The following is a 17,286-nucleotide window of genomic DNA, read 5'->3' on the forward strand; positions in this document are numbered from 1 at the left end:
TATTATATTGTTATTATATGTAGGAAGTAATTATATTTATCAAGCAAATTGCTTAGAAAAAAGGGTTATGTACGTGTTTGTAATAATATTAATGTAGGTTTAAGCTTTGTTGAAACCGGTTAACAATCGATTTCAAAACACTCCGAAACTTTTCCTCGAAAACCGGTTCCTAAACCGAGCAGGTTCAAGGCAAACTGGTTTTGACTTGTTTCGGCTCGATCCGATTTGATTTTAAACTGATCTAACTTTGGACTAAATCAGGTTTTATGCACGGATGCACCTAGAGATGCACAAATCGGGTTTTTTAAATACCCAGTTTATGGTATGGAACCGGGTTCGGGTATGACCGGGTAATAGAAAATCGGGTATTGGCAATAACCAGGTCGGGTCCGGGTATTGTCTCTAAAAATCATACCCTATGCATCGGGTTCGGGTCAGGTACAGAACCGGATATATGAATACCCTATTTTCGGTATTGGAAAACCCTGTTTTCAGGGTTTTTTTTGGCTATTTTACGGGTATTTTTTGGGTATAGATTTGATTTTTTAGGGGTTACACATTTAGGGGTACTTTTCAGGTATTTTTCGGGCATAGATCGGGTATTTGTAAAACATAGTTTCGGGTATTGGAAAAGCATGGTTCTTGGTATGGAACCGGTTCCGTTTTACGGGTATTACCGGGTATAAATCGGGTCCGGTTCCGGGTACGGGTTTTGATACTGAAATGCATATCCTGTATGTACCCTACAAGTAGGGTCGAGTACAGTTTCGGCATTAAAATCCCCGGTATAAAAGAATTGGTTTCAGATATATTTTTTTCGGGTCCGGTTTCGAGTTTGGGTTTTCTGTGCACATCTTGATGCACCTCTATCTTAAACTCTTAAAAGTACTTGAATTGCATATTTATTATTTAGTGGTGTTGAAGTGTGAAACTGTGGGCCGCACGATAGGCCCAATAAACTTAAACTACAAAGACATAGTCTTATAATCCACTACAACAACTTTTGTATGGACTAACAGAAATCCATCACACCTCATTATTTCATCAATAATATTGTAAAGATCAACACAACTTCAGGTTTCTATGTTTCTATAGTTAGCATGTTTGAAAAATCATGGTAGGGGTGCATTGTTGGTGATTGAGATTTTGTTATGCTTAGATGCTATCACTTATCAAGCATGAGATGCACTCTTCAACAACTAGCATAAGTAGAGGTATATTTCAAAAGATGTCTTGTTGACAACATTGATAGTTATACCTCTTGTATTTCACACACACATATACGGAGTATAACTTTTCGCTAGAAAACGGAAAAGAAAAAAGGAAAAAAAAAACGCTAAATAAGCAATCTAGTCTCGACGATGTCCAATTCAACTCAATGATGGATGAAAAAAATCCTTTCAATGTAATTTTCAGCTTAACTCTTGAAATAATCAAGTTAAAAGAGACCATCATCTGATAGCAGATAGCTTGACTAGTCTTTTTCGTCGGTTCATTTTTTTTTTCAGTATATAATGTTGAGATAGAATCAACAGTTTAAAACAAATAACATTAATAGGTTTCGTTAATAAATTTTGGTTGAGTTTGATCAGAAAATATTAACACTTTTTAGATTTAACCAATGATCAAGGCAAAATCTTACAAATTCGACATGTTTTTGTGTTCGAACATGAATTTGATAATGTTTAACTTGATGGACCATGGATCAAGTTTAATCCGGATGACTAGATAATATCACAAATCATTCGAACCCTTGTATGAAACTAGGGGTGATAATCTTGACCAAAACCCTTTTAAATGAGTCAATTTGAGTTGTTTTAAAAGTTAAATGAGTTGGTTTGGGTAAAAGGTTTTAACTAAATGGGTCAAAATGAGTCATTTGAAATTTCATTCTTTTATTTTCGGGTCAAAATGGGTCGACAATTCAAAGAAATTGGTCGATGTCGGTTAGTGTCCTAAGGAAATGTGACAGGTTTCGGATCGGAACGGGTTTTCGTACAAGACAGGTTTCGGCACGAAACGGGTTTTAGATTGGAACGGGTTCGGTTCGGGTTTCAAGCCAACACGAGTTTTCACCCGTAACGTGTTGGGTTTTGGTTTCTTTTGTTTCTTTCTGGTCGATTCCGGGCTCGTTTTTGTTCGTTTTTTCAGTTTTGTTATTGTTCGGTTTGAATTCTTTTAACTTCGTTTTTGATTGATTTTTTCAATTTCGATTGATGTGGTCCGGTTTTGGCTTTTTGTTTCATTTTCGTCAATTCTTTCGGTTTCGGTTCGATTCTAGTTGAGTTTTTTTTTTGTTTTTTTATGGAACGAATACAACGTAGGAAATATTTTAGCGTTTTTACTTTTTTTGTTTATGATCTATATTTTGAGTTATGATTTTTTTTTATTATTAATTTTGAATATATTTTTAAGGGTTATTGATCTTAATTGAAAACCCCTCAAAAAAATAATAAAAAAAATCATAACTTAAAATATAAATAAAAAACGAAAAATCTAAAAAAACTAAAATGTTTCCGCCGTTATTCACGTTAAAAAAAAACACTCAAAACCCGGTTCGACCCTAACCTATTTCGACCCAAACCAAAACAACCCTTTTTTTAATTGACTCGTTTTGATCCAAACCCATTCTGACTCATACCCATTTTGACTCATGACTCATTTCAACCCATGACTCGTTCGACCCAACCCAACCCATTTGCCACCTCTATATGAAACTCAAGCTAGTGAAGTTAATATCATAGTGTAAGCAAGTTATAAATAGGGGGTGTAATATGGAAATAGATCTAAGTACAAGGGTATAATTTACAATCAACAATGTTAAAAAGAAAAACGTGTCACATGAAAAAGACCAAAGTCACTATGTTTTCTTCAAACAAACCGCGCTAAAGAGGTACAACCACCTATGACGTGTTTTAGGTACACACAAAGTCAAAACAAAATTAGAACATCCTCAGTCTGTCTCCCTATAATTATGTGATTGATTTTGTAAATTATTTGGTAAGATTATAAGTGTTTGTGAGTAAATCAGAAGACAAAAAAATGTTTTACGAATAATCTAAATTTGGGGTTTCAATGCTCTTACAGTATAATTTGTTAATATTTTTTTAAAGTGATTGTGATGGACGAGAGAGAGGATAATGATAGATGTATAAAATGTATTTATTTTATTGTAATGAAGGGCGGAAAAGATAGTGATTTTAATGTAATTATACGGATATGATAGGGAATAGGTTAGATGAGAGGTGTGTTGATGGGGCTAAAAGGGTTAGATGAGAAGCATGGTGTATTTGGAGATAATGGTGGTGAACGAGATTCAGATTCAGGAGGTATTTAGAGTTGGTACTCGGACTTTTTAAAAGTATATGGACTCAAAAAATATTGGATGAGAGTGTTTGTAGAATTGTGGAAAAAATGAATTTTAAAATTTAAAAAAAAATTGAAAGGTTAATGTCAATTTATTTATTTATTTTTTTAAAATTTATCTATGCTTTTTCTTTAAATCCTGTAATTTTTCTAATTAGAATGATTTTTATCTTATGTTATGTTCTTTTCATTTGAAAAACATTTAAAATTTAGTTTTTTAAATATAAAATGATTGAAAGATGAATTATGGTGAAACATGAACCTTTTGGAGGCATAATAATGTGACTCTGATGTAAAGGAGAGAGGACGAGAAAGATTGTTAGGAGTAAGGACACTCCTCCCATCATAATGATGCTTACGAGATAACGAGAACTGCTTTGGAGGGTCCGAATAATAAGTGGGCTTGGTGTTTGGAGGCTGATGGGTACTTTTCATCTAGGTCTTGTCGACACTAATGTCGGAATAATACAATTGAGCAATCCGCCTTTGTATAGTCGGGTATCGACAAAAATCAACCTCTTCGGTTGGAAGGCGGAAATGGGGTGAACTGCTACATTGGATATACTCTATAAAATGAAGGTTACAAACGGAATAAATTGGTGCCCATTATGTGAAAGTGAAAAGCAATCGGCAGAACATATCCTACTATCTTGTTATGTCGCCTCGGTAATATGACAGTGTGTTAATAGTTAGTGTGGCATTCTCCCAATGTATGAGTGAGATTAGAGATATTTTCAAAATCCATCTCATTGGTGTGCACGAAAAGATTAAAAGGAAAGCAATTCAATCGGTCATTATCATGACATGTTTATTAATTTAAAAGGCAAGAAATAAAGCTATGTTTGATAATAAAAGAGTATCCATCAATAAAATCAAGAAAGACATTATAAGATTTAGTTTTCTTTGGATGAAGAATATAGGGAAATTAACCGAGGTAGATTTACTAGATTGGAATAGTTGGTGTTCTTTTCATTTCGTCACGAAAGTGTAATAGGAGGTATGTATATCAGGGTGTAATCATGTATTACAGTTTAGCTTTTTGACAGTGTTGTTGTTTCATTAATAAAATTGGCCGTTCAATGAAATAAAAAAAAAAATAATTCCCAAATCACCCTAATGTTTTTTTAGTGTGACAACTGGTGACAAGAAAGTGATTACAATTTGCACTTTATTTTTAGTCAAAATAAAGAAGTTTAAGAAAGTCAAAACTACATGACTAACCATGCCATTATCTATCTTAAGTCTTCAAACGAAATAATCACTTTGAAAATCACATCCAAATAACATTGCCTCAATTTGTTAAGTTTCCCAAAAAAACATGAAAATATGAACAACTAAAACGCAAATCAGACTAAAGAACCTAATAACACAAAATACAATAAACTTAAGAAACAAACATGATACAACCAAAGTTCTTGACTTCTTTCTTAGTTATCTTTCATTATATCGTAACACATCATTATTTATCATAAATAGTAAAAAAAAAGGATATATAAAATAATGATGTGTTACGATATAATGAACGGAAACTAAGAAAACCATTTAAACCAACGACTCTAGACTAGGTTAGGTTTTATAGTTTATTTTTTTTATTAGTATCTTAGATCAATTAGATTTGTTCATATAAAAAGGTCCCAAAAAGATTTATAGGTTAGTGCTAATAAGAAATGTAGTATAAGTGATTTTTTTTAAAGTAATTAAATGTTTCATTTCCATAAAAAAAGAACTTTATATAGATTTAGAAGTATGTTTAGAGAGTTTAGTAGGTATTTGAAACTAAAATAAGTTACATGAAAGATATTAGACTGCATGTTATGGAGAAGAGCATGTTGCACCCTCTTATTCAAATGGATGTTGTGGATTAGGTTGTAGGGAGTGGGCGATTAACGCCCTATTTTTGGCTCCCATTCTACCGTTACTTTGGTGGCGAGCAAATTGGAATTCACCTTGACGCCAAAAGGATTGATAACATGATGGCATGTATGACGCCCCAAATCAACCACAACACTTAAGCTAATAAGTTATTACACACTTTGGGGCTGTTTGTTTACATCTGAATGAAATTATTCAAATGGAAACATATGATTCATTCATACTTCAGACTGTTTGATTCCAGACAAAAAAACATCTGAATAGTTAAAATTGGGTCTGAATCATTCAAACTCACATGTTGCTCAATGGAACAGAGAATTATTCAGATATGACTCATTTAGATCTGAATGAACCAAACAGCCCGTTACTCTTACACTATGTTCCAGAGTCTCATTTAACGAGGGGAGGGGAGGGGAAGGAAATTAGGAGAGAAAAGAAAGGAGACGAAAAGTTTATTTTTGTGTTCCCGAGTTTAATGAGAAGGAAAGGAAAATCAAGGAATTTACATATTACATGTGTTCCCGAGTTGAGAGGAAAAGAAAAGAAAGTTATAGTTTTACTATCATACCCTTTAAATAAAACTAAAATAAAATTAGTTTTAAGGGTAATTTAGTAATTGAAAAGATTTTCTCTTCTAATCTCTCCAATTTGGGAGGATGAATATATGTTCAAATTTTCTAGTATTTTCCCTCCCCTCCCCTCCCCTCCAATTCTCTCCTTAAAAAATATCTGAAACATGATATTTTAACACTTTCTCCTCCTTTCCTTCCCCTCCTATCTTTAAATGAGACTCGGGAACACACTGTTAATAAAATATAATCTAAATTGCCGTGTAAAAGTACTTGCATTGACTATTTAATCGTGTGGGCCGAACAGAAAGCCTAATAACTACAAACACAACCGATAGGATATAGATCACGTCATAAACGAGTCAAAATGTGAAGTGTGAAAACACAACCGCTAAGGTTTTAAAAATGTTAATTTCAGTCCTTTTAGTTTTTCTTTCTTTACTTACAAAGGTTTCTATAAAACAATACTTGATTTCACCATAATACCTGGAATCAGTGGCAAAGTACAGTGAGGGCCACGGGTCCTCTCCCTTATATTTTAGCGCAGTAGTGTAAATTTACCCGTTTTTCGTTCGAATATTTTTATATGTAGTATAAATTTACTCGTTTCGGTCTGAAAAGTTGACCCCCCCACACACACAACGTTCTCTTCCAAACTTCGACACTGCCAGGAATCCAGGAAGATTTCTAATCTTGGCTTCATTAGGAATTTAGGATACACTTTCTTGTAAATATAATTTAATGTGAATTTTTTTAAAGTTTTAAATAATAGTAATAATTAAATATAAAACAATGATATTTAGTGAAGGTTAAAATGGATCAATGTAAAAGAAACTAGAAAAAGAGCACTCGAGATAAAAGAATATGGGTATGTTCGGCAGGAAGTTGTTATGAGCTTTTAGAAACTTCTAGCTTCAAACTTTTAAGAAAAAACTTCTATTTAATTAAAAGTTTTGTTTGGTTCAAAGAGCTTGAAGCTTTTAGGTCAGAAGAAAAACCTTAAAGCTTAAAGCTTCAACTAGTAGCGTTTAGAAAGAGCTACAAGCTTTTAGTATTTTAATTTACTTAAATAACCTTCCAAAATAACTGTATTTACTATTATTGTTTTTAGTTATGCCAATTTTAGTAATTATATACGTTTTATTAAAAGTTCCAGCTACTCTGTCAAACATCTAAATATATCTAAAAAACTACAGCTATCATCTTTAAGCCACCAGTTTCCAGCTATAGATGCACAATCGCATGTAAGATAAAGTAAATCACTTAGCTTTTTGGGATAAATGTTAATCAAGTTTAATCCAAATCACTAAATAATGTTAAAAAAATTATAAAGAGAGGGTGTAATGAAGAAATATATATAAAGTACAAGGGCATAATTTTACAATCAATAATACTAATAAATAAAAGTGACTTGACCAAGGTCACTATCTATGTTTTCTTCAAACAAACGCGCTAAAATCGGTCAACGCAGGAGGCGAGTATACACCACACAAAAACATCCAAAGTATACAATATACTAAACTTAATTATTATTATTATAATATTATTAGCCTTTATCCCACGTATTACGTGGCTTGTTTACGGTATTTGTTTTGAATATTTATATAATTTTTAAAGTTTAATTTTATTTATTATACAGAAGTTAATAATATACTTGGTATTTGATAAGAAAGAGTTTCATAAATAAATGAGATGTTATAACCTGGTTTAAAATATATTTGGGTTTGGTGAGTCATTACCCGCTTAATTTTTTTACTATAAATTGTTTTTTTAATTATAAATAATTATATCTTTTTTTTAAAGAAATCATATATCAATTTTTAGTATATCCCTATTTTATAGAATTTTCATATCAAATATTTGGTGAGATTAGTTTTTAATTTAATGAGATGTTATAACCCGTTTAAGGAATATCTGGGTTTGGTGAGACCCATGCCCGTGAATTCAGGTCAAATGCATGAGAACTCTTCATTTACAAATAACGTAATCTGATGACTTGAGAGAATATAAGAGGTAACCAAAAAGCTTTTAAAGACTTTGTTTATATATATTATAGATTATTATTTTACCATTTTAGGGTCTAACAAAGGATAGATAAGAGAGTTTAAAATACTAATAATAGTAATGCATCAACAAATATAGTAATAATAATTGTATTGTATAGTTAATATATGATGATTTTAAATAAATTATAAATTGGCTTAATTCAAATTAATTATGACCTTTATGTGTAGAATGTCAAACCTACTTTTGTTGTATATCTATTATTTTAATTATTATTTTAATAAGGCAAAAAGTTGAGAGGAGTATATCGTTTAATAACTATAAGACTGTAACTCGCTCGTATTTTACTCACTAAACTTTTTATGTAATTTTAACTCGAGCTAGTTGACTCGTATGAATTCGTAAGCCAGGTTCCAACTAAAAGCAGCTCACTCGAATAAATTCTCATCCAACATATAAAATCATCGAGCAACGACCTTACCTAATAAAAAATTTACCTGACCTAATTCACTAAAAATAATAATATATATAATTTATTCCCACATATATATACAATCTTCATATTAAAAACATTTTTGTGCTCACTAAAAGTTATTCTTAAGAGTTAAGGATATATAAATAAAAATATTTTAAACCTTATAAAACTTGATGCTATAAATACCAATATTAAATAAATTTAAAAACAATATTCCTAATTTTAAAAACTAGTTTTTAATATTAAAAGTACAAAATTCTTGGCTATAAATAGTAGAGCACTTCATTTGAAGGCATCATAGAAACAACAGATATTATTATTATTATACTTGTGTTTTTCTTTCTAGTACCAAAACACTTATCTTGAAATCTATTGAACAAGAAGTCAATATTATCTTCAAACATTGAAAAGGTATGTTACATCTTCTAAGTCATATTTGATATTAATATCAAGTTAAGAAAAAAAAAGTTAGTTTATTATGGTTATGTTATCTTTGTATATGATTTATGAAACATAAGCAGTAATATTAATATGAATATGAATATGAACTCTGTTATTCCAGATTTGTGTTGATTTGATCTTGGATGTATTGAAATGATGTGTGATTAGTAATTGATGAAATTGGTTGTGATTTTTAAGTTTGTGTTTAGGACTAGCAAATGGGTTGGGTACTCGGGTTTGGGTCGGAATGGGTTGATTCAAAAAGGGTTATTTTGGTTCGGGTCGGGATATGTTCGGGTTGAAAGGGGTCAGGTCAGAACGGGTTTCAGGTTACCACGGGCTCGGACCATGGGTTAGAACGGGTCGATTAAAAAAAGTGTTGTTTTGGTTCTAGTCAGAAGGCTCAGTAAGTTGGGGAAAACCGAGCTGGCTCGAGCTGAAATATTGAGCTTGAGCTCGGTTTGGTTTTAAACCGAGCTGGCTTGGTTTGGCTCAATTTCCTAAAAACTAACGAGCAAGCGAGCCAAACCGAGCTAACCCGGCTCGTTATGAGCCTAGCTAAGTACAGTTTCTTAGCTCGCTTTCGAACCGATCCGGCTCGTCTCGGCTCAGTTTCAATCCGAGCCATATCGAGCGAGCTTTTTTCGAGTTAAATCCGAGCGATCTCCAAGCTTCGAGCTTTTTGAACAGCCCTAAGGGTTGGGACATAACGACTATTGGGTTACTGCGGGTTTGGGTCACGGGTCGATTAAATAAAAAGATATTCTGGTTCGGTCGAAAGGGGTCGGGTCGGTACGGATTTCAGGTCAAAACGGGTTGGTTTAAAAACGATTTTTTTGGTTTTGAAATTATTGTGCATTTCAGCTTTGCTTTTGGTTTATGACACCAGTTACGCGTGTTTATATGCCGGTTACGTGCGTATCGGTTCAGTTACGCGTACGGTCTTAGCACGAGTTGTATCAATTTTATGCTTTAATCTTACATATTATTGTTAAACAACAGAATTCAAATGAATCAGAAGGGTTTTAATCTTCATACACCGGAATTTAATAACTACTCGTCTCCAACAGCCAGTTATTCATCAAATGGCAGCTCGATATCGCAACAAGATTCACAACATCACGATGATCTCGAGAACAAACTGAGAGAAATCGAAAAGGTTATGCTGGGAACCGATCAAGCGTTTATGGACTCTTTTGATGATTCGACTTCGCATGTTACAGATGGTAGAACAATAACAGAAATAATATCCAGAAGAGACTTCAAAGAGTTACTTTTAGCTTGTGCTAAATCAGTAGCGGAAAACGACACAATAACCGCCGACTGGCTGATGTCGGAGATACGTCCGATGGTGTCGGTATACGGCGAGCCAGCTCATCGGTTAGGCGCTTACTTGTTAGAAGGACTCGTTGCGAGGTTATCATCTTCGGGTAGTTCAATCTACAATGCGTTAAAATGCAAAGAACCGAGCGGTGAAGAACTCTTTTCGTACATGCGTTTACTCTACGAATCGTGCCCGTATTTCAAGTTTGGATATTTATCCGCCAACGGGGCGATTGCGGAAGCCATGAAGAACGAAAACAAGATTCACATAGTCGATTTTCAAATCGCGCAGGGTAGTCAATGGGTTACTTTAATCAAAGCGCTCGCTTGTCGCCCCGGTGGGCCCCCTAGTCTTCGTATCACGGGAGTTGACGATTTCACTAACGCGTATGCTCGAGGTGGGAAAGTCAACATTGTTGGTCAACGGTTAGCGAATCTAGCAGAATCTTGTAACATCTCGTTTGAGTTTCATGGTGTGTCGGTTTCTGGCTCTGAAGTTGAAAGTAAGCATCTTGACATTCGACCCGATGAATCCTTAGCGGTTAACTTTGCGTTTATGCTTCATCATATGCCCGACGAGAGTGTACACCCTCAAAATCATAGAGACAGACTTTTGAGACTCGTGAAAAGTTTATCTCCAAAAGTCGTTACACTCGTCGAACAAGAGTCGAATGTGAATACCGCCCCGTTCTTTCATAGGTTTCAAGAAACACTAAACTACTACACGGCTATATTTGAATCAATCGATGTGACGCTACCTAGGAATGATCAGCAACGAGTCAACATCGAACAACATTGTCTTGCACGCGATATAGTCAACATTATTGCATGTGAAGGAGCCGAGCGAGTTGAAAGACATGAACTTTTAGGGAAATGGAGATCAAGATTCACAATGGCGGGTTTCACACCATATCCTTTGAGTTCACTTGTGAACAACACTATTAAATCGTTGCTCGAGAATTATTCTCATAAGTATAGACTTGAAGAACGAGACGGGGCTCTGTTTCTCGGTTGGATGAATCGCAATTTGGTTGCTTCTTGTGCCTGGAAATGAATCTAAGTGTTGATCAAGAATGTTTGTAAGATTAGATGATGAGGTTAACATACTTTGTTCTTGTTAAAAGTTGTATAATATGCAAATTATTGATAATAAATGTTTGATTTTTGATTTATTGGTTATTATTAATCACAACCATCATCTTTTGGTTTTGGTCGCTGTCGGTCTCAACTAACAAATTGGCTAATAACGATCACACATTTTATCATATTTGTTTCCAATGGTGCGCGACTAACAGAAGTCTAACGTCGTTTAGTTGTAGGTCGTCGAAAAAACGTTTTTTGTTGTTTTGCCAAAAAAACTCACATTTTTTCTGTAAATCTCAACATTTTCGTCCCAAGCATCTTTGTTATATTGGACATTTAGGAACTTTTTTCTAGTAAAAGGCTTAAAGCCCATAATTATTAAGGTTGCCGGAACCGTAGAGTCATCGTTGTAATCGTTGGTGATGCTCAAGTGGTGGCGGTTGGTTGGTGCTGAGTAAGTTGGTGGTGATGGTTGTGTTCTGGTTGAGTTTTCCGACAAAAAATGTGATTTTTCCGGCCAAAAGCGTTTTTCCGACGTCCTGCAAGTAACGACGATATGATTTTGTTTGTTGCGGACCGTTGGGAATAAATACATTAAAAGATGGGACCGTCAGCAGCGAACTCGTTAATTAGGACCGACATCGATCAAAAGATAGTAGTTGTGGTTAATAAAAACCAATGTTGTAAAAGTAGGTCTACAAGGCTGAGTACTCCCCGAGTACTCGTTACAAGGTATGTCGTCAAGGGGAGTTTCTTTAACTCCGCCTAGTTACTAAGAATCGATCAACAATGGTCACCCTCAGCAAGAATCACATATAGTCGGTCAACTTGGGCCGATTTTGACTTAAAAAATAAAACATAAATCATATTTTTATAAATTAAAAAAAATATATCACTTTTTATTAACTAATGATTAACTAATTTTAGAATAATTTAATCTATACTATCTTATAATATATATAGGAAGGATAGAATGGTCATTTGACCAAAAACTCTTAATTTTAAGAGTTTTACTACATCTTTTGCTCAATGTACACTTTTCATATTCAAATCTCTTGAAAAGTTTCTCCTAAATCAGAAGCATATCCGTTAATTACCGATGACGAAGGTGACGATGGAAAATCTTGGTAATGATCGATACATTATTAATTCAATCTTGCTAGGATGATGGTAAAATCTTGTTAATCCATGTTTTGTAATTCAGTTAAAACGGACATTTATATGGTTATCAGATTGAAGGTTTCAAGATGAATCTAATATATTATGATCTCTACCAAGTGACACGTTTAGAAAAGTTCATTGCAGGCATGTTTCAGTCCATTTTGTACATTTTTTAAACATATAGTTAGTTATTTAACTGTAATCATATATGAACTAATATGCAATAAACAATTTGCAGCCTATGGTCAATTCTTGAAAGCCAATGGAGAACAACCTGTTACCTGGAGACAGGCATCATCGATGGATGAAGTTCTTCAATTGGCCGACGTGGTAAGAATTTGTTATATGTGTTTCCATTATCTTTATGGTTTTGTTATAATATTTTATTTGTTATTTACTTATTTATTTTATTATTATGCTTACTAATACTAATACTAATACTAATACTAATAATAATAATATTGACATGGTTGTTTAATGTTTTTTCTTCATTTGGCGTGTGTGGAGCATATTGATATCACTCTCTTAAACTTTTAATTGACTTCTTTCAATCTGATAGTTGTGTTTATAGTGAATTTAGATGGATACACCCTACATCTAATGTATGATTGTTGCGTTTTAAAAAAATTATAAGAACTGGATCTTATAATCTTGATTAAAGTAGCAAAGGTAAATTGGTAACAGTCAGTTGTTTGACTTTTGTTAGTCAAACTGCATGTCTAAGCTAACTTGAATTAATTGGTTGCAGATTGATTACAAGGGACATTGTAGTCACAGTGCAACTTGGGGTTTTGTTAATTTATGTTCAATTTTGTATACGGTGCAGTGAGTTATGAAGTGTAGCCATCTTCATATATGTGGTACCTATAATAAATCCCTTTTTTAATAGTTTCTGCTTAACTTTTAATCTTTCATAGTTCCTATGGCAATTGCTATATGGTGTGCATACAGTACTAAGATAAAGTTTTATCTTTTAGTCTACTGAACTAAATTTTTATAGACTGCTCAACTACATATGGCGCTTTAAATCGCGAAAGCCCTTAAGTATTTACACATTTGTTGTGATCTTAAATACAGTTTTGTGCTAGCGAATGATTTAATGTTTGATTCTGTTAAGGTACTTGCACGAGGTTTGTCAACCGGCTGTTGTACATCACAACTTAAGTCAAGATATATATATTCTCGACAATGAAGCTACTTTTTTTTACCAGTACAATGAGGTGTATTTTAGGCTGAGGTTTGGCTCTGCTACTACCATCTATCCATGTTAGCCAGGTAATAACCTGTTTAAAAGTTGAGCCACATCGTATAATAACTGATGTATAATGGATATTGCTGGTTCATTGTGTTGACCAACATCTTCAAATCCAACATTCAGGTCAGAGTCAAACGAGGCCGGATCGCTTTAGGAAGAACTTCAATCAAATGAAAGTCCAACCGAAGAAAACTTTTAAATGGTATTAACTTGTTTAAAAGAATATTTCACCTCTTGCTACATATAACTTTTTTATTAATTGGAATAAGTAACTATCAAAGATGCCAAACCAACTTATGTTTTGATCATTGGTCGGGTTGAGCACAAAAACCGAAAACTAAACCAACTTAAACTATTTATAAAATGACAAAAAACATATGTTTTGATCATTGGTCGGGTTGAGCATTTTATGAAGAGTTTAAAGAATGTTGTTTGGCATTTTATGAATGGGAATGGATATGAAGGTTGAAGATGAGGTTGCTACTTGTTGGATCATTTTCTTTGTTTCGAGTATTATGTTGTATTTTTATTATTGTATTAGCTATGTGATTTTGTAGTTTCATCTAAATCGAGTTGTGTACATCCTATTGTGCATATCTTTATGGATTGTTGTATCAGCTTATCAGACATCAAGTGACAGTGTCTTTACCGAAACTATAACGAATTGAACAATAAAAGATTTACAATCCAATATATCACCAAAAGGATCGATAAGCTAACAAAAAACAAGTACTATGTTGGGAATTACCGTCACCACCGCATCGCGCGAGTACCTTCTAGTATTTAAAAATGCATTTATCTTTTTTATATTGATATTAACTTATTTTGTTATATATATTAGCAAACTTATGATTTTTGACATATATATCTAGTTCACGGACTGAAAGTTATCCAAAAGTTAACTTTCTTTATATTTACCATTTCGGAGTACTCTGAGTACAACCAACTCCCCAATCGACTGCCTAGGGTCCGCTTAGCGACTTTTACAATATTGATAAAGCATATACACCTTGATTTTTGTTTACATGTCAACATGTTGGATTTTTTTGGTACATGTCATTTAATCTCCAACAATATCTAGTTCACGGACTGGATGTCAAAAGAGTTAGTACAAGGCTTTGGAGAATGTCATAATCTATACATAACATTGTTAGTAAATAGTAACCATTTCTTTGGTAGGTATTTACTATTTAACTTATTGTACATTTGTCAAATAAAAATCACATGGGTAGACCTTATGATATGTGTCTATGGATGCAGGATGCATATATGATTTTTAAGATCTATGTACATGACTTTCTTGTCACCAATGTACACGTAAATGCATGCGTCGTCGCATAGTTAAGGCAAACTATCGTTATTCACGTGATCTTGACTAGCATATCGTTCATATCTTCGTGTGTTAGTGTCGGTAACAACAACATGATTAGAGCATTCTCATTCCATTCCCCATCCCTATCTCTATAATTACAATAAAAAACACTACATTTCTCTCTCCTGTTTAATTAAATAATATTTTTTATACATTTATCATTACAGTTTTCTCTCTCATCTACTTACAACCAATCCAACAAATATTAAAAAATAAATAGGGGCAAACAATGTTCCCCAAATTTACAAAAATTCACTACATTTTTCTCTCCACCCTATAATTTACACTCACAACCACTCAAAACCTCACCCTATAATTTACATACTCTCCTCACATAAATTTAGGGGATGAGATGTGAATGCTTTTATTCGTGATAGTAAAAATGTTAGTGATAAACAATAGAAGGACCTAATTGGTAACTGTAGCATAATATAGGGTGTTATGGTGAACATGTCTAATTGTACTTAAATAGAAAAGAGTAGCTAATGATTTTGATAGTTTAATTATTTCTTTTTCTTTATTTTTAGCTCTTTGATCTCTGGATTATCATTTTGTATGTAACAAATATCCGCGAGTCAAGTAAGACCAGGTTTGGAACCGAAACCGGGGATTTCTCCCACCTCTACCTATACACAGGGACGAAGCTTAAATAGGGCCGGGGTAGCTCTATCCCCCGGTTTTTTTGCGCGGTAGTGTTAATTAACCCCTTTTCCGCCCGAAAATTTGTATGCGTAGTGTAAATTTACTCGTTTTTGGGCGAAAATTTGAGCCCCCCCCCCCCAAGGCAAACTATCGTTATTCACGTGATCTTGACTAGCATATCGTTCATATCTTCGTGTGTTAGTGTCGGTAACAACAACATGATTAGAGCATTCTCATTCCATTCCCCATCCCTATCTCTATAATTACAATAAAAAACACTACATTTCTCTCTCCTGTTTAATTAAATAATATTTTTTATACATTATCATTACAGTTTTCTCTCTCATCTACTTACAACCAATCCAACAAATATTAAAAAATAAATAGGGGCAAACAATGTTCCCAAAATTTACAAAAATTCACTACATTTTTCTCTCCACCCTATAATTTACACTCACAACCACTCAAAACCTCACCCTATAATTTACATACTCTCCTCACATAAATTTAGGGGATGAGATGTGAATGCTTTTATTCGTGATAGTAAAAATGTTAGTGACAAACAATAGAAGGACCTAATTGGTAACTGTAGCATAATATAGGGGGTTATGGTGAACATGTCTAATTGTACTTAAATAGAGAAGAGTAGCTAATGATTTTGATAGTTTAATTATTTCTTTTTCTTTATTTTTAGCTCTTTGATCTCTGGATTATCATTTTGTATGTAACAAATATCCGCGAGTCAAGTAAGACCAGGTTTGGAACCGAAACCGGGGATTTCTCCCACCTCTACCTATACACAGGGACGAAGCTTAACTAGGGCCGGGGTAGCTCTATCCCCCGGTTTTTTTGCGCGGTAGTGTTAATTAACCCCTTTTCCGCCCGAAAATTTGTATGCGTAGTGTAAATTTACTCGTTTTTGGGCGAAAATTTGAGCCCCCCCCCCAAGGCAAACTATCGTTATTCACGTGATCTTGACTAGCATATCGTTCATATCTTCGTGTGTTAGTGTCGGTAACAACAACATGATTAGAGCATTCTCATTCCATTCCCCATCCCTATCTCTATAATTACAATAAAAAACACTACATTTCTCTCTCCTGTTTAATTAAATAATATTTTTTATACATTTATCATTACAGTTTTCTCTCTCATCTACTTACAACCAATCCAACAAATATTAAAAAATAAATAGGGGCAAACAATGTTCCCCAAATTTACAAAAATTCACTACATTTTTCTCTCCACCCTATAATTTACACTCACAACCACTCAAAACCTCACCCTATAATTTACATACTCTCCTCACATAAATTTAGGGGATGAGATGTGAATGCTTTTATTCGTGATAGTAAAAATGTTAGTGATAAACAATAGAAGGACCTAATTGGTAACTGTAGCATAATATAGGGGGTTATGGTGAACATGTCTAATTGTACTTAAATAGAGAAGAGTAGCTAATGATTTTGATAGTTTAATTATTTCTTTTTCTTTATTTTTAGCTCTTTGATCTCTGGATTATCATTTTGTATGTAACAAATATCCGCGAGTCAAGTAAGACCAGGTTTGGAACCGAAACCGGGGATTTCTCCCACCTCTACCTATACACAGGGACGAAGCTTAACTAGGGCCGGGGTAGCTCTATCCCCCGGTTTTTTTGCGCGTTAGTGTTAATTAACCCCTTTTCCGCCCGAAAATTTGTATGCGTAGTGTAAATTTACTC

General features: G+C 33.6%; 1 protein-coding gene across 1 annotated transcript; it reads left to right on the forward strand.

Annotated features, from left to right (window-relative positions):
- The first annotated feature begins 8,600 nt into the window (after positions 1 to 8,600).
- On the forward strand, positions 8,601 to 11,226 carry LOC143590790 (scarecrow-like transcription factor PAT1). The gene is made up of 2 exons (XM_077071158.1): positions 8,601 to 8,697; positions 9,730 to 11,226. The coding sequence occupies exon 2, from the start codon at positions 9,737 to 9,739 to the stop codon at positions 11,102 to 11,104; it is 1,368 nt and encodes a 455-aa protein (XP_076927273.1). The 5' UTR covers positions 8,601 to 8,697; positions 9,730 to 9,736; the 3' UTR covers positions 11,105 to 11,226.
- Positions 11,227 to 17,286: the final 6,060 nt, after the last annotated feature.

The sequence above is a fragment of the Bidens hawaiensis genome, unplaced genomic scaffold, assembly GCF_021521415.1.
Source record: "Bidens hawaiensis isolate Kalapana, Puna unplaced genomic scaffold, B.hawaiensis_p1.1 tig00038996_1, whole genome shotgun sequence".
NCBI lineage: Eukaryota > Viridiplantae > Streptophyta > Magnoliopsida > Asterales > Asteraceae > Bidens > Bidens hawaiensis.

Excerpts from the sequence above, each read along its gene's own strand:
- LOC143590790 (XM_077071158.1), top strand. The coding sequence starts at position 9,737 with ATGAATCAGAAGGGTTTTAATCTTCATACACCGGAATTTAATAACTAC.